Raw genomic sequence first — 23677 nt, 5'->3', positions numbered from 1 at the left:
TGCTGATGACTGAACGTTTGCTGGTCTTTGCTGCAAACGTGTATGCATCATTTTTGACCAATTAGTTTTGTTGTCATAAAAAATATACACATTGCTGTATTCTTGATAAGACATGCTCTATTGTTGTCAGACACTGATCTTATCACAACTCAATTTTGCTCTGTCCATTGGCATGCGCATATATCTGTGTCTGTGTGTTCAATCGGAACAACTTCCTTTCTCTTTATCTTTGCTGGTAAACTTGATTGCATTCAGCAGAGATTAGATTACGCTCTGTCTCGTGCCTGCCTGGCTGCCTTTAGGAAGGGGGTCTTAAAAACAGTCTTTTCAGGATGGAATAAAGATGGCATCAGTTAATCCTGCATTTCAATTACAAGCTGTCACTCAGTGCATCCCTCTGGGGACTGGCTGGGACTGGAGCAGGGAGAGATACAGCAGGCAGGCAGGCAGGCATGCAGGGGACATGTGGGCAGGTAAGTGATAGCATGGCACAATGTAAACGCTCCAGTTCCCAGCAAACACAGAAAACACTGCCATTATGTGCAGGCCTTGTGAACCTGATAGAGCAGCGATCTATAGAGAACAAAACCAGATCGGAGGACGACCTTAAAATGGCTCAAGTCCATCCAGGTAACAACCTGCTTAACTTGCACACAGTCAATTTCCCAATTTTCCAATTTTTTTTGCAACTTTATTGGGTATTGCTATTCATTTGCAGTATGGCATCAGCATGGCAATAAAAACAGTAAGGACAGACCCTACGCCCCCACCCCCCTTTCAGTTCAACTCAATGCAGTATTGCTTTATTGGCTTGACTGCATCACATGCAATATTGTCCAAGTGTTGTTTGAACAAATAGATTTAAAAAAAAAAAAAAAAAAAAAAAAGTTAAAGATACTGCAAATCTAGTCAATGGATTATGATATAATTATTAATAGTTTTCAGGATTTTTTTTTTTTTTACAATCAAACATGTGAAAAGCAGCATGAATCTCTCTCTTTCTCTCTCTCCCTCTTTCTCTCTCCCTCCCTCCCTCTCTCTCTCCACAACAATGACAAGCTTAAGTAAGGCTGTTTTGTTTGTACACTTATCAGCCCTGCTGGTGGATTATTTTCAGCACGCTGCATTTGGTTCAAGTCCATATTCCCTCAAGCGATTGTTCACAAAGCAGGGAATTAAATCAAAACAAGAAACTTTCTAAGCAATTTCCCCCGTTTTAAGCAACAAGTTACATTTTCCTGACAAAAAAAGCCAGGAAAATTATTTGCCAGTGCACCAGTGCCCTGACATAATTTCCTTTGAGTATACCTTGAAATACTCTCTCTCTCTCTCTCTCTCTCTCTCTCTCTCTCTCTCTCTCTCTCTCTCTCTCTCTCTCTCTCTCTCTCTCTCGCTCTGTCCGTCCCTCTCTCTGAGCAGCAGCAGCAGAAGGAGCATCCTATAGGCTAATCAGTTGGTACTTTTATTCTAGCTCCAGCATCCTCCTCCTCCTCCTCCTCTTCCTCCTCCCTATTACCAGTAGAGGAAAGCCATCTGCCAGTGTGCGCGTGTTTTTGTCCGCTACCATGGTGGAAATGATGGATTTTGGGTGCCTTCTCGTCCCGTTGGTGATGCTGGTGGGGTGTACCTTTCAGACCGACGTGAAGAGCGTTAAAGAGGCGGAAAAAACGGGGAATTTCATGGAAGACGAGCAGTGGCTGTCCACCATTTCACAGTATAGCCGCAAGATCAAGCACTGGAATCGCTTCAGAGACGTAAGTCCGCTCTGTTGATTGAGAGATGCGCGGTAATGCGGTAAGCTGTGCTGATGGGGAAACAGACACGACCGCGGAATAATAACAAATCACGCACACACTCAGCCTAAAATACAGCAAACTTGATGCACTTCTGTTGCTGACACTGACCCCACGCTGGAAAACAAAAATCCAGCACACTTAGAAATATGTTTAAACACCTTTCTGAATGTGCAAACAATGCCCAGGCCATGTAGATGACATTTATGTGGAATCTGTTTGGGGTGAGCAAAATATGTATTGGATATATGCTATAGGCTACGTGCATGAAGTGAAAGAAATAGGAATTATAGGAACTGTAATTGAAGTGTACATGCATTTTTAATTAACAGGAATAAATACATTTTTTGGCAGTTTTAGTTTTGTTTTAAGCATTGCTTTTGACATTATCTGGATTTTAGGTGAGTGTGGTGGGACTATGAAGCGGGTTAGTTGTCTTCATGGCAAGCAGTGGATTTGTTACTTTTCCAGTTTCTTCTTGAAAATCGGTGTGCAAAAAGGAGATTTGTATGGAGAAGATCCACGAGAAGTTCAAGAAGATCAAGCAGCTTGTGTGAACAATCGCTGTGATGTTTTATCAGTAACACCACATCACGATAAAGCTACAGAAGTACAATTTCAGCTATGACTTTCCTATAAAGAAGAATAAAAATGTATTACAGTATTGCTGTAAGAAACCTCTGTTTGTAACACAAAAAGCATTCAGTATTTTATACCCAAGTGTATGCTCTTAATGTGGGCTACAAATCTGTTTCCAGACATGTCCTGGGAGATTTCACAAACAAGAGAATTAGGCAATTAGAACAGGAGGCGGTGATTGATTGATGTGAATTTTCACCTCATAAGAGACTGAACTGGGTTGCAAGGATTAATTAAAGCCCTCGGGGTATGCAAGGTGATATATCACTCTATACATGAATGTATGGGTAGAAGTCTGCCTCGAGCTTAGTGAAATGATTACCAATGATCTGCAATAGGATTTAGACAATATTGCAGTTGGATTATATTTCACATTAGTCCTCTTAATAGAGTTTTAATTGATCAGATGTGGTTATGATGCAGCCCAGGCAGTAGGTGTGATGATTGGATTTGAAATGCAAGCAAATGGCTTCCACTTACATGACAACAATGTTATATCATCCTGTATAGTGCACATCCCATAGCACTGTGGTGTCATTGTTGATTAGCACACATAAGCCTCCTTGAGTCATGGGTCATGAAAGTCTCAGAAGAAAAGGTGAGCGCATGTGAAACCCCCCCCTTCCTGCCAGCTTTGTTCTCCTCCTGGAGCGGGATTAAGTGTGTGACTGCGTCTGTGATTATTTAAAGAGTATGTCCTCTGGAACTGTACTTAGGGAAGTAATGAAATTGTGGGTATGAAAAGATTAAGTAAGAATTATTGCAGGATTATGACCGACTGGATGCTGCTCTATATTTACACAGCCTCAGCCTTGATTCAAGACGTTAGATGGAGTAGCAGCCTTATCCTGAAATCAGCACATATTGACTGCCCGCTCACAAACCCCGCCTTCCAGGAGTGAATAAAATAAAAACTGTATCATGAGTAATGTCCTGATATGAAAACACACACACAACCCACACACTGGTGGAATATGTGGCGCATAATAGCATCCGTCAACTCTTGCCATTTCACTGGAAACAAGATATAAACAGTTCAGAGGAAGCCAGATCAGCTTGTCGACATTGCTTCAGGGTTTGCCATCCAGTATAAAGATGTCACTTACTTTTCCTTTTTCCTCAATGTGAGATCAAAGCTGCTGTGAGGCACAAACAGCTCTTTACAGTTCTATAATATATGCATCTCTTTCATGGTCATTATTCCCAGAGGTTATTTTCTTTATGAGTGAGTGTGTGTGTCTGTGTATCTGCATCCGCTTACATGTTTGTGCTTGTGTCTACTCCACTTGCACAAGTGCGTAAGTGTGCGTGTGTTTGTGCTTGTGTGTGTATGTGTGTGTGCGTGGGTGTGTGAGTGTGTGTGTGTGTGTGCACGCTCCACACTCACACATGTGCTTGTGAGTGTGTGAAAGGGCAGGAGTGGTGGTGTCTCTAGTGATGATGATGACAGAAGAAACATCAGAGAAGCAAACCACACAAGCTCCCAGGGGATTGCCAATAGAAAGTGCTTTGATTTCAGCTTGCTGCCGTAGCAACAGCAGTCTCTCTGTTACAGTGCTGAAATGGAGCGCGTTTCACAGGGAGTTTGATGACTCTATCCCCCCCTCGCCAGCCTTGCTTTGGGGAGATGGAAACTGCGGAAACATCGTTTAGTATGCTTTTTTCAAATCATTCAAACCGTACAACCTTCTGTCAGTGAAGCGCCATTTTCTGCAACCAGCAGTAATTATCTTGATGATTCTCAACAAGAGCTACTGAATATTTGGTAAAGTGATCTTGATATCCGCACATTCATTAGACATCCACTCCTTTTTAAAGTAAGCAGCATTTACGCTCAAGGCTGCTGGTTTAGTTTTGCGAATAATCAACCTTTAATCGATGTTGCTTCATTCTTTGAACTGGAAAAAAAGCTCTGAATTCAGAACTGGAAAATGAGTACATCAGTTCTGTTTATGGGAATTATTTGGCTGGTCTATAAAGGACTGCCCATGACACAGTTACAACTATTCAAATTACACAAATTGATGTTGACTTACACAGTCCTTTGAGAGCAGAATGTTGAATATTAATTCAACACTGGAAAGCAATAATCAAAGCTGGAGAACATGAAAGAGGAGCTCTTTTATTCTCCCTTTTGCACATACAAACACACACTCATATATCAAACAGACACACACACACACACACACACATAAAGACACACAGTCAGTCACACACAATAAATAGGCTACAGAACATGTAAAAATGTAATCTTTATTCTCCTCCCTTGCCAAATATAAAAATCCATGGTGAGGCAGCAATGTGCTTGCATCAGCATACAGAGACTATTTTGCTTCCAATAAAAAATAGATTCCACACTTCAATTCAATCTATTTCACACAAAGACATGGTGATTAGATGTAACTGTTACAGTCAACAAATAACAGAATGGAATACATTCAATCCTTTAATCTGACAGGTGCACTCAACATTTCATTCCAGTAATGCGCCAAATCCAGAAGGGAAAAAAAATGGAAAACGGGTAAAACTCAGTAATAGTGATTGAACACAGTAATGGCATCGATGTTTTAAGCCAAATGCTTATTAGCTTATTGAGATTTTTGATGTTATTTGTCCAGTTTGTGAGAAATTTGTAATCCAGTTCAGTTAAAACATAGATGAATTGTATCTGTTAGCTATTTTGATGTTGTTATTTTTTGGTTTTGCTTGTGCCAGGCAGACATTAGTGACAGAAGAACATCTATTCATCAATATGGACTTCAACCTAGAAAGGGTAGACAACAGGAAATGACCTACTTTATAATGAATTTTCGATGTGATGCTGTGCAGTTCACAGTGACATTAGATCGCTCCAGTGGATGGTTAAGAGGTGGTGACAAAGGCAGAAAGGCTCACAGAACTGAGCCAAAATATATTTTGTACAAAACTGTACATCTGATAAAATACTGGCAATTCATGGCTGCTTAAGTTCATTTTCACTTTGAACTCAAAGAGTAGGACACCGAGTGAAATTTGTTCATTTGTGTCCTGACTTTGTCCAGGTAAGCGAGACTCAGCCCATTTATGACAAAGAAATTCACATACTCAATTACAGGGAGGATAAGATGTCTGGAGGGATCATCTCGCCGGCTGAGATACCGTCTGTTTCCATTTCAGTAAGAAATTATATGACAGGGGACTGCAGCATGCAATGCATAATGGATCCAATTTGGTATGTCTACTGAAACCATATCAACAGTGAATTCAATTTTTTGGTCAGCTTCTCTCGTAAAGCCGATAGCACCCATGAAATTGTGAAGCCATGAAATTGGTCTGATGTGTCACTTCGGTTGATTCTAGATGAACTGAGATTCACCTAAAAATGATTTTTTTTCCGCCCATCTCATATCTTACCAATACTTAACAATGCTACAATGCTCGCCAGGCTGGAGCCTCACTGAGGTATTGCTGGCATTCATCTTTCATGTCACCAAAAAGGCAAAGAAAACAGTTTATTTTGTGTGTGTGTGTGTGTGTGTGTGTGTGTGTGTTTTCATGAATGCATTTCTCTCATTTTTCCCTGTTTCTCCCCTTTCCATCCTCCTCTGTCTACTCTGGGTAAATCTTTATCTCCATAGCGCAGGCGCTGCAGACCTCCACAGTAGTGCAACTCTGTACCACTCTGTTCCTGCCTGCACCTGTTATTCCTTCACTTCATTTTTAATGAACAGAAAACGGTCTGTGCCAGCACACAAACATCATCTCAGATCCCCAGTCAATGCCAGTGGATTAAATATGCAGAGTGGTGGAGGCACTTGAGGCAGGTTGAGGCGATTTTTATTTATAAGGTGACATTATGTGGTTTAGGCCACAATTTGAAGTAAAGGCATGAAGCTCTGCTCTGCTGTCTGCCCACTTGCCCATCCTGAATCAGGCCTCATGTGCTCTTACACTGGCTGTTATCCAACAGGATTTCAGTGTTTTGTGGTTGTGGGTGTACCCCACCCTCACTGTCCTTTTTATCATCACTTCACCATTCACAGCATTATTGTGGATAATTGCATTTGTAACAGTGGAGCCAAATATTCCATTAAAGACTATTCTATCTGGGTGATGACTAAATTATTATCACCAGACGCTGCCCACAGTCTGGCTGTCCTATCACACAGCAGTTCGTCTATCCCATGCATAAACCCACAGCCTACCGCTTATAATAGACTGCTACTGATGCACTAGTGTTATGAATGATGATAACAGCTTATCAGACATCCATTAGTCTATCTAGTCATGCTTTATTTAAACACGAGCCCTGATTCTTTATGGCAAGCTGCAAGCTGCAAAAGTCCAGAGCTTTCCCGGACGTGCAGATGGAGCACATCGAGATCAGCTCCGACAGTTTTGGGAGAGATGCCTGGTTGTTCTGGGTTTGGATGGACTCTGTTGCGCTGTGTGGTGCCTTGGCTGGCTACCAGAGGCCTAGGTGGGCTGTAATTGAGTAGAGAGAGAGAAAAAAACAGCCTTTCATCACAGCCTGCTGGCATGGCTACAGCTGCTTCCCTCTGCAATACGGTAGCTGGCTGAAGGGCACAGGTGTTGCAGAGAGTGAGACTGGGTCTGATGAGTGGTAAAGTACAGTGATAAGCATTATATTTCTTGGTGGGCAAAACTGTATAGGGAAGAGTATAAATACATCTCCATTCAGAGTCTTCTATTTGTGCTGTATGAAGCTATTAGTCACACAAAAAAACAGCAGTCTCCTCACAACCCAGCCAAATCTCCCTGCAAGCATCGCGCTCAGATTGAAATGTTGTCTTATATTTCAAATAAAGGTATATGACTGGATTTTACAGAGTGCAGGGCTCTACTGCTTTTTTTGGTTTTTGTTAAAACTGCTTGTATGGCCGAAGTTGCAGTTTAACATTTGCTATGCATGGCTTGTCTGAGTGACCTGCTTGTGTGCTGGCTGCACCTGGGAGTCAGCATGCCAAATAGGTTGCTCACTACAGAAGCTACAATCTGCCTCTAATGAGCTCTTTGTGGGAGTCTGCCAAATTCCTCCTGTACTTCTCCGTCATAGCCTCTCATCCATAGAGCAAATTTAAACCACTTATCAGCAACAACAAAATTCCTAAAATAGTTTTTCATCGAAACATGCCGCATTAGTGTGTCGCTGACTCATGTGAGTTCAGCGACGAAACAGGACAATTTGAAACCGGGGTTTCGTGAACAGGTTATTTTTATTTGTCTTTTCGTAATTAACTGACCTTTGAAAATCCCCTGTGTCTCTTAAAATTATGATGAGATAATGCATGGCTGTTTGATTGAATGCTGCTACTGAGGGCCAATGAATTACAGCCAATTTCCCCTTTAAAACTAACAATAACTCTAAGTGGCAATGCCCATCTCTAAATGCCACACAAGTGTTATTTCCTTTGGCCTGGAGCCAGAGTGAGTCACAACCTGTCAAACATCAGCTCTTGCTGGCACAACCCACGAGGGAAGAGAGGTCTTCACATATCGAAAATGTGAGCCTCTCCCCACATGGGAACCACAACTGAATTGCCTGAATTTCATTGGCAATGAAAAATAAGTTCCAAAATAAGGACACAGTTTTCCAATATTAGCACCAAGTACCAGAGAGTGGGCTGCAGGAGATTTTTTAAAACAATATTTCAACCCATGAGGTAAATCTACACTCATCACATACACATGCATATGCACATAAATCCACATATTTCAGGCTTGGGGGTCACAAAGGACATAATGCATGACAAAAAGCGATACTCTGATTTATTTGGAAGCGAATGCCCAGCCTGACTCAACTTTTTTTTTTTTTTTAATGATAAAAAGATACAAGAAAAGACTCAAGAATCACATCACATCGCATTAGTTCATTTTTAAGGACACTGAGCAGTAAATGAGTAAGTCCTGTGACTAGAAGAAGTCATAGAGCTTACTCAGAAGGCCAGAAGTGACAGCCAGGCCGTCGTTTCCACATGACAAGCCAGTTTTCAGTCCACTGCTGTCACTGATCTGGTTGTGACTCTCTTAAATAACATAGTTTACGGCTCTACTGTCTCAAATCACTGGCTGATTCGTGTCCTTCTCGTGGCCCATACCAAGGCCATTGATTTTCCATTGTTGTACAAGTCAGTGTTTTTCAGTTAGTTCGGTGTTGTCAGTGAAGTGTGAAGGTTCTCGCTGTTTGTACCAGATTCTCCTGTGAGTTGCAGACTGGTTCTTATTCCCTGCAGGGGCCTAAAAGGCACAAGGGCTGAATTTATTTATAGTGAGTACAAGGCTGGCATGAGTGCACAGAGACTTTCTGGACAAAGTATAATTTTTATAGCTGTATCTGTGCGTACAGGTGTATGTGTGTGTGTGTGGTCGCAAAAATAAAAGTAGAGATAAATAGGAGCGTTTAAGAGCTAAATACCAACACTCACAGTATGCTCTGACTTTGATATGACATGAAACTATTCCATTTTTCGTCCTTTCCTACCTGTGAGTAACCGGGGAAATGGAAAAGCAATTAATTTTGGTCGTCAAAGTGCTTCAGTTTTGAGCCAGGCTTTGTATTTATCCTTTTGTGTCTCCTGCACTGTCACAGTGTGCCCGATGTAATTGATTGCGCTGTGTGACATACCACACTCAGCAGCTCATCACTATTTCTGAGTGAACAGTGAAATCTGAAGATGTTTTTCGAACGAGGGAGTGAATTCATCTAGCACACAGTATCTACAGAAGTCAGGCCTCACATCAGTCAGTGTGGACACATAATGCGAAACAGATTGCTCATGTCTGAATCAGAAAAGGAGCTCTGATACAAACAATGTTTCCTTTCTTCTGTCATGCAAAGTCTGTTTATTCAAAGGTAGAAATTTAAGGGCTGCTGCTCAGTGAAGCGTACAAGAAAAATACAAAGTGAGCAATGTGTGCCTGTGTGTGTATGTGTGTGTGTATGTGTAGATAAATAGCTAGATAAATTCTCTGCCATTGTGTTGTTTGAAGTTTCTCTCTCTTCTCTCCTTGTTACACGTCCCTCCCTACTCTCCGTCAGTCCATCGATCTGAGTCAGACGCAAAAGGCATTGTTAGACCTTGCTTACTGAGCAACTAGCCCCAGTAATGCTTTTTTATGCAAAATATGAACTACATGACGCACCCCATGACTGCTACCCATAGTTCTAAAGATTGCAAGTTCGTATTGAGGTGTGTTTTGCATTTTTACTTCATTTAATAGGAATGAAACATGAGAAACAGTGTAATGTTACATGAGATGTGAGTGTTTTCTTCTTTGTTTTACTTTTCAAATGGTCTGATTTGTTCATTGCATTCCGTAGTTAAGCTAAATTCTGTTTAAGTGAATAAAAGGTAGCTTCCTGTGAGTGACAAATGATGACACATCCCATTACGTTATCATCATACGACCACTGCTACAGGAAACCAGTTTGTTCTAGCTACCTGGCTGCACTCAATTTAGCAAAAAAGGACCTGGCAAGCAAATGCACTTCAATTGAAAACTATCGCATTTTCTTTTCTGCAAATAAAATTATTTCGTTTTGGCTTTGCTGGCCCTCCCAGTCTTCTTATGGGAGACCTGTTCTTGACTCCCTGTGAAATTAGACTGCTTGTAATTCTGCCTGGTTTGATGTTCTGCCCCTGTTCTGCATCCTAAAACCTCTACCCTGGCCTCTTCATGCTCCCAGACATACAGAATTTAGCAGGTTTGCTTCTTGTACCTTCAAGGCTGGTGTGCATGGAGATAAAAACCACATAGGATGAGAGTTGTTTTATGGTTCATCTTAGACATGTCTGATATGATCTGTAATCACAGCCTAAGAGACTGAACACCAGCAGAGAGTCTTTATGTGGTTCTGCAGGTGGGAGAAAGTGGAGGAAGATGCTGTTTGTAACACCACTGCTGAAAATAACCCATGAGCACCCTATAAAAGTCTGTTACCTCTTTCTCGCGTTCTGCTTTTTTGGGGAGGTCCCATTTTCTGCCCAACTTTATCTGGATTTTTTTTTTTTTTTTTTACTGTTTTTTATGCAGTCATAATTGCCCATCAAAAATTGTGCATTTCTGTGTTTTTGTTTGTGAAATAAACATTACAAAAGTGACAACAGAGGTCATTCCAATAGCAGTGCTTCCAAAAAAAAAGTGCTTGTAGAACAGAAGAATATGGATGAGCATCTCTTACTAAAGGGGGAAAAACATATTTCAGAAATGGAACAGTTCAATCACAGCACAAATGACATATTTTAACTCACATGAAAGTAAAAATACACTGTCATGCCTTATGTTTAAGAACTATTCAGTTTAAAGTATATAGTCGATATTATGATCTTTTTTCTCTGTCAAGAGCAGTTATTGAACCTGAAATGTGGAGTTTTGCTGCTTGGTGATAAGTGGTGGTGATTAGTTTAGCAAAAATGGACAGAATCAGAAACAGCTAGCAAATGCGCTTCAGTTGTAAACTATCGCATTTTCTTTTCATTGAATTAAAAGAATTACTTTTGGCTTTGCCAGCCCTCCCAGTCTTCTTGTGGGAGACCTGCTCTTGGTTCCCTCTGAAATTATACTGCTGCTAATTCTACCTGGTTTGATGCTCTGCATCAGTTCTGCATCCTGAAGCCTCTACTCAGACCACTACTCAGATAAGTTGATTGTCTTTCTTTTATCTTCACTGTACATGGTTACTCTCTTGCATTCTCTTTTGTCAGTGACTCTTGAGAAGGTTCTTGTGTTTGCTGAAGGACCTCTCACTGTCAACACAGTTGGCTGGAAAGAGGATGAGGGAGACTTAAGCAACCTTCAGAAAACTCATACTGATGCCCTTCAAATATTTACAGATCTCCATAGAGGTTGACAGGCTTATCATTACGGTTACACAGTAATGGTAGGCAGGCCACTCCTCAATGAGGACCAGAGTGGGAGTAACCTGGAGATTTTCAGTGTAATGCTCAGTTTAATTCTTAAAGGGTTGTGCCATGAAATACCAGTCTGCACACTCTCCTGGCACGATGAACATTCCAGGAAGAACTGGAAGAACTGTAAACAGACATGATGATGGATTATATAAGTAGATAAGAACCTCATTTCTGTGTCTGATCCCATCTTTGCTCTAAAGTCAAGTCTAAAGTCTAAAGTTGCGTGGGTCAGCTGGAAGCCTTCCAGACTCTCATCTGTCCCCAGGCAGGTCAGTGATGTTTACTGCATCCTGTCCCTGGAAAAAAAGCTCTAGGTATAGATGGAGGCCGTCAGCATGGCATTTCACAACCTGAAACCAGGTGGTTTGTGTCTGTTCTAAGCAAGCCTGGTAACTCCATGCATCACACAGTAAGGGGGGGAAATTAAAAGTTTTATAGTAACACTGAAATTTTGGAACTAGTTTTGCATTTTAGTTCCATTTCTCTCTTCCAGATTATTGTTATGCAGATGATACAGTCCTATACCCTACTGCCATCTCTACTACAACACTGGTGTTTTCCCAATTGGAGTTTGCCATTCAGGCTTTTCAAGTACAAGAGAATGCCAAAACATGTCTTTAAATGCAGATTAAACAAAAACATATGTCATTTTCTCACTAAGCCCTGTAGTCAAGAAAGGGAAAAAGTCTGTGGCCTGTGAATCCAGACAGGGTACATGTGACCCACCTATGCTAAGCAATCAGTTTGTGGAAGGGTGATATCACAGCATTTCAGTTGTTGCCATAAGGAGGCATGTCTGGTGGCATGAGTCAACAAGCTAGTCAGAGAAAAAGATTGGCTTCTCATAATAAAGAAGTGTGTGAAAGTGGAGATGCTTCTTGTGGCAGCAATTATATCATGGATCAAACCAGAGAGCCACATCTTTGTTTTTCATCAAGGAGCAGATAGGCTGAAACTATACCATCTGAAAGGCTCCAGGGTGTCCAGTTTGAAATATCCGGATGAAACAAACTTAATTTTGCAGACAGGGAGTTCCATTCATGCCATTTTTAGTAGGCATCATGCACTTCCAGGGCTTAATCCCCTTTGTCACCTCAGTGATGAAAGTTTTTGGGAGGCCCATGCAAAACAGTGTCACACATGAAAAATGCAGGATGTGCTCTGTCTGGGCTGAAATTGGTTATTGTATGAATTCCTCTCAAGCATTTTCTGCTGATTTTAGGGCGTGGCAGTTTTTTGAGTTGGGTTCTAGGACCAGTGCACGTGGGCAAATATTAAAATTAATTGTGAGAAAAAGGTCACATAAACTTTTATCCAGCGGGAAAGGCTCTGGTCAGAATCCCATTTGATACACAGAAGTTATTGCTGTGTCCTGTGTTACTACGGAGACAGTGATGCACTCTGCTGGCAAGATGAACAAACCCCTCAGGATAACCACAATGAACACAGAGTCTATCTGACAGCTGACATTTACTCAGAAATACCTGTCAGTCACAGACACAACCTCTCCTCCCCCTACACATACTCTTGCATTCATTGACCCTGTTTTTTTTTTTTTTCATCTTATTTTTTTCACCATACCTCCCCCACACACAAGTACACGTTTATGTCACATACACACTTCTGCTTCACAATCCACATAGACAGATCCCTGTGACAAAGTGACAGTTCCTCCCGAGTTGAACCCAATTTACAGGGGACAGGCTCAACGTACCCTGAGCCTCATCCCACAGATACAAGGGATTGTGATCTGTCAGTCAGCTTTGTGGAGCATGGCAGGAGGTTGAGCAGTCTGCCATGTTCAATGCAGAGACTTCCTCGGTCTGTGTGAGAGGAAGAAGAGGGGGTGATCTTTCTGATGTTATCAGGCAGATCAGAGAGTGCCCAGTGCAGCTTTGTTGAATACTGAGCTTTCTTTCTGCAATCACTTAGGAACTGGAAGTCAATAATATACCTTCTAATAAAAATTTTGGTTCATGACATATATTCATGCCTTACAAAGGATTAGCACCAAAACGTCACAAATAAATGTATCATTGGAAGTTAGTCAGCAGGCAGGAGTCTGTTTGCAACTTTTGATATATTCAAGTGATGCAATTTTGCTGCTGTGTGCCAAATTTGTCACTATGCTCTGCATTTCATGCTCACTTTCCATATGCACTCAGGAGAATAAATTTTTCCCGAATACATTTTCTGCAGCCGTCCTTTCATAAAATCATTGATTTCCAGTCCTGTCAGAGCAGCAGGACACTTTCCTCATCGGTCTTGGCAGAAATACAAATACAGATAGGCTGCTAAATAATGCAGGAGCTGAAACGTCAATAAAGGAGACATGAGAGGCGTCAGATTAATGGCCAGGTCGTAAACTCTTGAGGTCTCACCCTGCTAATGTGTGGCTCCATCAGGCCCAACAAGGTTAAACTACATTACAGACTATCATTCATAGAGTCCAACTGGAACGCTCAGTTTAAATTGTGGCCATCCCTGTTACTGACACAGCTCTGCTTACTGTAAGTGACTTTGCTATCACTGAGGACAGGAGCAAGAGATTGGTTCAGGGAAATGAGCTTGCTGCCACACTGAGTAGAGATGAGCGCAGCAGCAGACTGGTGGTCATGTGGTTTGGTGGATTTAAATGGTCAAGTGGACTCCCTGCCAAAGATGAAAATATTTACCTCGGTGAAATAAAACTGTACAGGTCAAAGAAGAGGTCCCAGTCCGCTTTCATGAGGGGATTTTATTTCATGTGTTCTGTCAGGCTTTATCACCTTCGTGGGAGCTTTTTGGCACAGCCCTCCAGTACAGTAAATGTTTACGGTGATGTGTGTTTTACAGAGTATGTTATCACCACTGGGAGCGGATTGTAAATATCTTGAGATGAATCGTATTTATTATTTCAGGTCTAGCAGCAGAGCAGTGTGTTTTACTTCGAGATTCCCCCAGATCAGAAAAACATAACCATTAAAGTACCTAACCTTACACCAGTATATCTTTATGAATTTGAAATACTGTGGTTTCCCTGCTGTACGTGCTCTGTGTTTCAATATCACTACCAACTTGCAGGTATCATAGTGTGGCAGAAGCAAAATTGTGTTTTGCCTGATCTGTGTTTACTTAATTCATGTAATGACGGAATTAACAAAAGAATATTTTGTGTTTTGTGAGCGGTAATGTTTGAAGCTGTTGAGGCTTTTGAATGTTAATGAATGCAGATTAAAAGCCTCTATCTTTTCCTCCTTCTGCTTCTTCTTCTTTTTCTTCTCCTCTAACATTGGATTCTTTTCTCCCCTCTGCTGCCGCTTCACCAGGAGGTAGAGGTCAGTTTCACCACTCTCTGTATGAAGCTCTTCCCCTGCTTTTGTATGCTGCTTTTTCATTCATGACTTATTTCCTTTCTCTTTTTGTCGCCCATTATCTCTCTGCTTCTCTTTCTATCTTCTCTATTCCTTCACATCTCCTTCAACTTGCTCATTTTAATTAGAACGATTGATGTTCTAATTAAGTGGAAAAAAGGGACAGAGCACTTAAAAGCCAGCTCACTCCGACACCATATGTCTCACATAGGCATTGAATGCAGAATGTTTGGCTCATTTCCATACAGACCTACAGTCGCCGTACATACCCATCTGTCTCCATTGTGACTCACTTAACTAATTATCATGCTGGAAGCCTAATGTACACGTTCTAATCATTGTGCGATTATATGTACACTAATTCAGTTCTCCTCTGTCAAGATGACAGAGTAATCATATCTCATGCCATCATCAAATACACTGTGCACACAAGTCCTTAGTGTGGTGAAAGACTTAAACGGCTTTGTCTCTCCCTCCATCTTTCTGCAGGATGACTATGTCCGCACTTGGGATGAAAATCAAGGTTCAAACGAAAGTAAGTCACTCTCGTCTTAACTTTGTTTTGCTCTCTCTTTCACCAGAATGTATCAACTATACCATTTTATTCTCGTTTCCCTCTCGCTGTATGGTTGGTCAAGCTCCCTGTTCCTCTAAAGCATGTCTTAAAAATGCAGTCCAACTGATTTTGTTCATTAGTTCATGTCAGCTCATATAGGTCCACTAAGAAACAATTTCTTTGTTATCACAGCCCAAGGCTCTCCTCTGAGGCAGTGAAAGCAAAGAAACATGATTTATTTAAACAGTCTGTTATTATTTTTCAGCATATTAGTAGATTCCATGACTTGTAGTTCGTGCGTGTTGTTTTCCATAGCGTTCCTGGTTCATTGTTTCAGCATTGTGTACACTCTGTATTTGTATTCCTGGGTCTACCGCTGTCCACACTTGTAGTGGTTTCTCTGTGAAAAGGTCGAAAGATGTGAGTGCTCAGTTGCATCTGCTTGAGTGCGCCCGATCAGCCTCCCCCAGGATATTCGAAACTTTGGCTGGACTCTCAACCCATCACCACTTCATTCTCCTCTCCTCTCCTCTCCCCTTCTCTTTTCTTTTGCATTTGAGCAAGAGCCATGTGGAGAGGCTGTCTGTCTGAAAAGCCTCCTCTTCGACTCCTGCCGTGACTCCGGCCTTAATTGAGCCTCTGGCAGATGAAGTCATGACACAGAGTCATGTCCTCAACCATTGTAGCTTGATTTGCAGCTTAAATGAAGTCATCTGAATAGTGGAGTCCATTAGCGCAATATCCAAAGGCTTAATGAAGGACTAATTATGGCTTCCGATGAAAAGCCATTGAGAGAGGTGAAAGCAAGAGTAAAAGAGTGAGACAGGGGTGGGGGATAATCGCGTTTGATTTAGTGCAAAGTGACCGACATCAACATTATTCCTGCCAGCTCTAAAGCAAATTGGTGATGAGGAAAACGTGGGTTGGGGGAGAGAGCAACTTGGCTGAAAAAGGATGGATAGGTTTTTCTGTGGTCTGGTAACTGCTTAATCTGTAAAGAGGAGGCCAATGATGTGAAGACAGAATAGATCAATAGCCTGCAAAACTACATGCACATACAAAAACATTTTTTTTTTCATTGAGCATGCACACAGAAATGACACACACATATAAGGCTTATTTAAAACCAACCTAAGTGAAGTTGTGTAACACTTTAATGTGTCGTGGTTTGACGTGCGTCTGAAAGGCTTGATTTGTGCTTTTTCATTTTAAAATAAATCAGTCATTCAGGAATGAATGAAACCTGAAATTGGCTGATTTCATTACAGAAATACTGAATCCTCTGCCATTATAATGCTGTAGTTTAAATGTCATGACTATTAACACCTGTCATAGGCAAAAGGTACAATTTCATTTGAATTCATGCTGTAATTTCCAGCCATTGGTGGCGATTATATCACAGAGCTGTCAGTATTATTACTGCTGTTCACACTTTACTCTTTGACAGGTTTTATTTCGTGAATAGTAGTAATGCCTATAAATAATAGGCCAACTTTTTTCTCTGATCGGAGTCAACCTAACCTGCAAAGATCAAATTCTAAATTGGCAAAAATCAGACAAAATCTGCATAATTCATGCCTGAGTGCACAGCTTTTATAAAACTTTAGCAAAGTTTTGAACATTTGCCCCAGGTTGTCAGATGGTACAAAGTACTTTTTTTTTTCCAATTTTACGACAGCCTCAACCTCTTCCTGTATGTGTCCCTCTTTTTCTTTCTCTGACGTGAGCGTGCTATCTCGGCTCCATTGATCTGCCTTTCTTTATGACTGGCCTAATGAAGTGAAGAAGGGAAAAGAGGGAGATTTGTCCCTCTGAGACATCACTAAATCAGTGTGATGTCTTCACTCCTGAGCTAAGGTGATCAGACACCCATAGCCTGCAGGCGTCATTTCCCAGCCAGGCAGCCCAGACGCTATGCTCACTCAATACTGTCGCGCAGAGGAAGACGGAGCTTTTTGAACTGTCAACATGCCGACAGACAGCGGGAACTGTAGGCTGCGGTGGAAATTTGCATTCAGGCGCTGCGGTGGTTGACTCGACTTGAGCCAGCCCTCCACTAAGTGAGGGAGAGGTCAGGGTAATTTGCAGTCGATTTCTATGGTCAATTTGTCAATCCAACAACCCCCCTTGCTCTGTGATTTAATCAGCTGGCTCTGTAGGTAAACAGCAAGGGAGAACATTTGTAATTTGGCCATGTAAGCAAGTGTGCACACATACACACATGCACATGGCACAAACACACCCATACATAAACCGTCAAGTCAAGGGTTGTGTGCAGCACTCACAAAAGACTTGATCCTTTTATTCATACAGAGTCAAGCTTGCTTTCATTATTTAGAGGCTTATCTGAAGCAGAGAAGCCAGGTGAATGGTGAATTGACATTTTCTATCAAATCAATGGCTTACAATCAATGGCAAACTCAAAGGAGATAGGAAAAGACGCTGACGCTGCAGTCCACATGGTGTGGAGTTTAATACCTCTGGAGGGCATTGATAGGTAACACACTGAGCTTTGTGTGACTCATGCATGGGCCACACACACACACACACACACACACACACACACACACACACACACACACTCACAATTAGATTGCTCTCAATCTAATGGGAGTGAAATCTCTTTGTACATTTGCCCACCACCTCAAACTCAGTCTCAACTAGACTGAACTGCTCTTTTTTGTTCTTTCTTTCTTTTTTTTTTTTTTTTTTGCTTGCCTTCTGCAGCCAAGATTGGTCAAAAAAATTGGTTTCACTTCAGAAAACCACTGTGTGACACCCACACTGCAGCCACAACTTGGTCCCGCATGTTTTTAATCTGCAGTATCAATCGAGTCAGACCCTTCCTCACCAGGGACAATTTTGCAACTTTCTCCCGGTAGGCCATTCCAAAATAGCTCCTATGAATACAGACCACCTCATCTTCACATTCCCCAATTTTGCCCAAACTCACCCCCCTCCTGCACTCCCTCAGGCTGCCTGTGGTTGCTTCAATCAAATTGAAAATCCCAGTGCCCACATACAAGGCTGTGAGGGGATCAGCACAACCTCACTCCAAATCCAGTCAAAAAACAGCAGTAAGACTCCATCTTCCATCACGGGCTGGAAACTTATCTTTTCAAGACATGGCTCACATCACAGCTCGCCTACTCTGCATACTCAAATTATGCTATTTTAGCTGTTTGTCTCCTATATGATCATACTATGATAACAGGAATATCGCTCCAGTTCATCTCTGACCTCAGCGCTCCTTATTCAAGTTTGCTTGTTATTTTGGTGATGTGGGAATTTAATTTATTGATGCATCCATGCAAATGTAAATCACTGCACTTGGCTTCAGTGTTGCCTTAGAGATATTGCTCTGATGATATTAGAGATTGCGAACGTGTAGCGGTTAAGAGGCTTGATGATGAGGATGTGACCTGAGTGTTCCGTCCGTTATCCTCAATCTGCGGGGATTAACCGCATATAAATCTGGATTGGATTAGACTGAAGCACCAGGAGGCTAATTGGGAGAGGCTTACTGCAGCTAGCTTTAGTATAATACCATAAGAGATACTTTCAAAAAAAAAAAAGTAAAGAAAGGAAGAGGTGGAGGGGGGTGGAAGGAGAAATACTGCGAAAGAGAGAGAGAGAGAGTTCTCAGAAATACCAGATTGAGCTGCAAATCACAGTCAGTCCAGAAATGATTTCAGGACCACTGAGAGCCTGTTGCTATGGAGACGTCATCATTGCAGGCTCTGCTTTAATCCGTGGAAGCCTGTTAAGTTAACATGAGGCTCAGGCAGCCACCTTATGCTTCTGTACTCACAACACAACACCGTGCCAGCATTGTAGCTGCTTGCTACCAACAAGATTTATTTACAAATGTTTTCCTATTAGAGGGCAGGATTATCTGCTCTCTGTCTGTGTTTTCTCTTCCTCATTTCTTTAGCATAGGTATTAGTTACATCTTCATTTGAGGCAACGCACAGCAGAGAGGTTTACCATCTATGCAGCATCACAATAGGTGAATTTGGCTTTGGCACATTTGCCCTCCTATCCCTTTTGCTCTGGTCCTCCCTCTCTCTCCCTCTCTCTCTTGCTGTTACACTCCTCTGCCTTTATCTCCTTGTCCTGCTCTGTCTCTGAAGGGTTGAGTTGGCCGCTGGCCTTGCTGTACCCTGATTGTGCTGATGCACTGGTGTGAAGCAGACATGGGGGTGAAACATCAGACCTGCCAGGAAAAGTAATCGGGCAGCAGGAAAACAGGAGCTGGGTGAGAAAGTGAGAGCAAGCGAAAGTGCAAAAGGGAGATAGGGGAGTGAGCGGGTGAGAAAGACAGGGAGAGAGAAGGGGTGCATTCCCTTATTCTTCCTCCTTTAGTTCCCTACCTCCTCTTTTTTTGTAACCTGGAAATTAATGTTTGTCATGCCATCTTGCGGACCGTGACCATCCCAGCGCTGTAGGACATGAAATAATCTTCTTCAGTGTCTCTCCTCCTAGCGGGGAGTTTCCTTTCAGGAAGTATTTTTAGACACCACATCCGCAACCACATGCAGGCTACTCCACCCCACTCAATTTTAACATGATATCCGTAACAATAAATCATGATGTTCCCTCTGTGTATTTTTGTTTGTTTGTTTTCTATGTGTGATGTTTGGTGTCTGTGACATTGTTGCTTGAAGCTTTGGGAGTTTTTGGCCTGTTGGTGTCACTGTAGCAGGCCAGTCATGTCATATGTGAACATTTTACCTATTTTGTGAGCTATTTTGTATTTAAAATGCCAAAATCCATAAGCGAAAACAAGCCAGCAGAAGCTGAGAAATCGTGCAGGATGGACAGAACCCAATCTGTAGTCCCTTCTCCAATCTTCTTACAATAAGGGGGAACAATAACAGGCAAGAGGGCCAAAATGACTTTCCTGGAAAAAGTTCACAGGCTAATAATGATAGGCATATAGATCATAGGCTTAATATTTTTGATTCTTAAATTTGTAGGCTGTATCTGTACTAGAAAACATTTATGTAGGCTCACCAGGAGGCTTAATCCTAAATTCCATTAAATGTTTGCGTCTAGACTAGACAGTAGTTTACGCCTGTATAGTCCTGCTGATATCAAGCAGTTTCAAAATCTTGGTTGATATAATCTTTGCGGTCACAGTCGCAATATAAAAATATGGCTTACACTTTAAATAAGCCTGGTATTATTATTAAGCTCTGTGGCTGGCTCTGAGGCGGTTGTGCCTGGGCCACTTCATCTGTAATGAACTCTGACTTTTACGATAATAGAAGGAAACAACTGTCCCAGTTCTGTTCACTTCTCCTCCTCCTCTCATTCACTTTCCTCTCTTCCTTTCCTCACCTCCTCTAATTTACTTTCTGCTAGGGAACAAGTGGTAGAGGGGGTAAAAAGGAAATGAGACACACCCAAAGAAAGAAGGGCTGTGGTATGTGTGAGGCACAATACACACATATATATATACAATCAATGGCGACTGAGATATAGGCCGGCCAAAGGAAACGGCTCCACTGATGGATCAAGAGTCTGCATTTGGGTGCTAATACCTCCAAGCTTTGCTGTTTTTTTTTCCTAGCAGAGCAGTCCGTCAATCAGTCACAGTGCGTTATACAACCAACTCAGCCATGACAGCGGGCTATATTGTTTCGGATTTGCTTCTCAAATCAGATATCTGCTTCAGTAATGCTGTGATGTAGTCGACATTAATGTATTCTCCCTCAGCCAATGGAGATGACAAGATGGGAGTTACTACGCCTGCCGGCTAAATTATTATCGCAATAAAATACAATACGTACCATAAAGAGAGTTTTATATGAATCATGAGGAAACTCTGTTTTATAGATAAAGCCTGCAGTGATGCTTTGTGAATGAGCAGCCTCACTGTGTACTGTACTGATGGATAGTTCAGGTGAATAGAGTTGGGGGAGCAGGGAAGAAACTGGAGTGTGACATCCGGGCCGGGCTCCAGAGGGCCTGCTAGGAACAGACAGCGGTGACATATGAGTATGTGTGTGGTGCTGACACACGGTCCAGTATTAGCCGCTAGCAGAGAGTGTGATTGATGGGGCCGGGTGAGCTCGCTGTGCAGGCTTTAACCTACATTGCAAAAAAAGTATCCATATTAAAAAAAAAATCACAGAGTGCAGTACTGAGTCTCAAAATTGTATTTCTCTTTCAAATAATCGAGAAAATCTGCAGGTGATATACCATATTTTCACTTGTTTTTTAATGCAGATAAACCTGTTTCAAAAATATCTTTTGGATTGGATTATATCAGTTGAAGTGTCCCATCTTATGATCTTGCCGGTGAAATTGCATTGGAAGCAATTTAATCTAGCTTTCTTTTACAATTCTTTACAAAAAGATCATTTTAATCTTCAATTTTATGCCAATGACTGGTTGCACTCTGATGACGATTGCCTCTGCACTGCTACTGTGCACGCTACACTGAATTACTGCTATCTGGTTGTGCTGAGCAAATAGAGGGGCAGTGGAAAAGAGGAGAGGAGATTTGAGACAGGGAGAGCAAAGAAGGATGAGGAGGCAGAGGGAGATGAAAGAATCTGAGCGGTAACAAAAAAAGAAAGATGCTTAGAGAGCAAAGAGAGAGTTCTGGTTTTCTGGTTTTTCTCCCAGATGTAGACACCACCAAGGACCCCTGCCAGAAGGTTAAGTGCAGCCGACACAAGGTGTGTATCGCCCAAGGCTATCAGAGAGCTGTGTGCGTCAACCGCAAGAAACTGGAACACAGGTGAGTGCGTGTAGCCTCTGGGCAAGTAGTGAGCGATTTCCCATATACACATTATCAAAAAACTATTTTCTGCTCATTCGCATTTACACAAGGTCAACATGACCAAGTGCGGTCGTTTGGATCTGGAATGCTCTTCCCAGTGGGCTACAATAGTAATTATAAAGGCTGGAATAAGATTGTTTGTGTACTACTGCAGTACATCACCACCTGCCGTTTAATACACGGGGACACCATGGAGGAAGGTTGTTTGCTAGATGTTCAGGCTTGTGTACCCTGATAGAAAAAGTGAAGCGGTTGCAGTCTCTGCTGAATATAGTGTGACTGAGGTGTTCATGTGTCCTCCATCCTGCAGACTCAAGCAGCCTGCACTCAGGTCTCCTGAGGGGAACTGTCAGCCCTGTCCCATTTCCTCCACTGGGCCTGTGTGTGGATCAGATGGACACAACTACGCCTCAAAGGTACACTGACACAAATACAAACCTACCTATGGCCTACTTTTTGAACTCGCATACATAAGCGAATAGCATATAACAATGAAAGCTGTGGCTCTCTATGAAATAGTCCGTTTTATTTGTATAGAGGTTTTTGTGTTGTCCTTTTTCACTCTGTAATGCTCTATTTTGCTTGACTGTAAAGCACATTGCATTGCATTTGACTGTGTGAAATGTGCTATATCAATGAAGTTTGGTTTCATTTTGGCATGCTTGAAGAAAGCAAAATGTGGCCATATTTAATAATAATAATAATAATAATAATAATTTATTATTATAAAAAAAAATCCAGTTTCATTCGTGTGCTTTGACACTCAAAGGGAGAAACTTTATTGTCACTATATTTTTTTTTATTTATTTATTCGTGTATTTATTTATTATTTATCCTTTATTTAGCCAGGAAGGTCCCACTGAGATACAAGATACTGTATCTACACACACACACACACACACACACATATAGTGTAGTGGGGGATATACTGACATATGGTGCCTCACACATTTGTAGGTGAGCATTGTAAAGAGGCTCTCAAGGGACAAGCTGAGACAGAGAACCATGATATATGGCCTCTGAAGGGCCAATGGGTGTGCTGGTGACAGAATCCCATGTGTTTATTGATTTATGCTTTGTCTGCTGGATCACGGCTCCCGACCTTGTGCGCAGGTGGAGGCGGGAAGGTGCATTCAGCAGCAGCAAGTCTCAGATTTGAATCAAAGCGTACAGTCGGTCACCTTTATAAATATTTGATCTGCATCGCGATGATAACTCATTTTATTTCACCTTTTTGTCCCCTTTGTTGATGTTGTTTGTTTGCACGGCTGTGTGTGTGTGTGTGTGTGTGTGTGTGTGTGTGTGTGTTTATGTGTGTGTATGCTTGTGCGTGTGTGTTTTAGTGCAAGCTGGAGCAGCAGGCATGTCTTACAGGGAAGGATCTTACTCTGAAATGTTCAGGTCTGTGCCCCTGTCCAACCGCTGCCCCTGTTTCCAAGGAGACTAAACATGGTGAGGCACAAACACACATACACACACACACACAAACAATCATGACAAAACTCAACTGTACAAATGAATATAAATACACAGGTAAACACAGCAATACAAGGCACTCCATCTTTCTTTCTCTATCTGTCTCACACACACACACAGCACAGGCAGGCCTATTAACATATTCCTCCTATCTC

General features: G+C 41.9%; 1 protein-coding gene across 2 annotated transcripts in view; it reads left to right on the top strand.

Annotated features, from left to right (window-relative positions):
* Positions 1-1410: 1410 nt before the first annotated feature.
* The window catches only part of spock2 (SPARC (osteonectin), cwcv and kazal like domains proteoglycan 2), a 29050-nt gene continuing 6783 nt past the window's right edge, over positions 1411-23677 (top strand). The window contains exons 1-6 of one of the 2 annotated variants that reach the window (XM_030071408.1): positions 1411-1754; positions 14653-14661; positions 15187-15232; positions 21890-22004; positions 22357-22462; positions 23390-23498. In XM_030071408.1, the coding sequence (XP_029927268.1) occupies positions 1566-1754; positions 14653-14661; positions 15187-15232; positions 21890-22004; positions 22357-22462; positions 23390-23498 (574 nt within the window). In that variant the 5' untranslated portion in view covers positions 1411-1565. The remainder of the gene's footprint in view (positions 1755-14652; positions 14662-15186; positions 15233-21889; positions 22005-22356; positions 22463-23389; positions 23499-23677) is intronic. The other variant, XM_030071409.1, reaches the window with a different exon arrangement.

Source organism: Myripristis murdjan, chromosome 15, assembly GCF_902150065.1.
Source record: "Myripristis murdjan chromosome 15, fMyrMur1.1, whole genome shotgun sequence".
Lineage (NCBI taxonomy): Eukaryota > Metazoa > Chordata > Actinopteri > Holocentriformes > Holocentridae > Myripristis > Myripristis murdjan.
The sequence above is the reverse complement of the archived record's forward strand: the minus strand, read 5'-3'. Positions and strand labels throughout refer to the sequence as shown.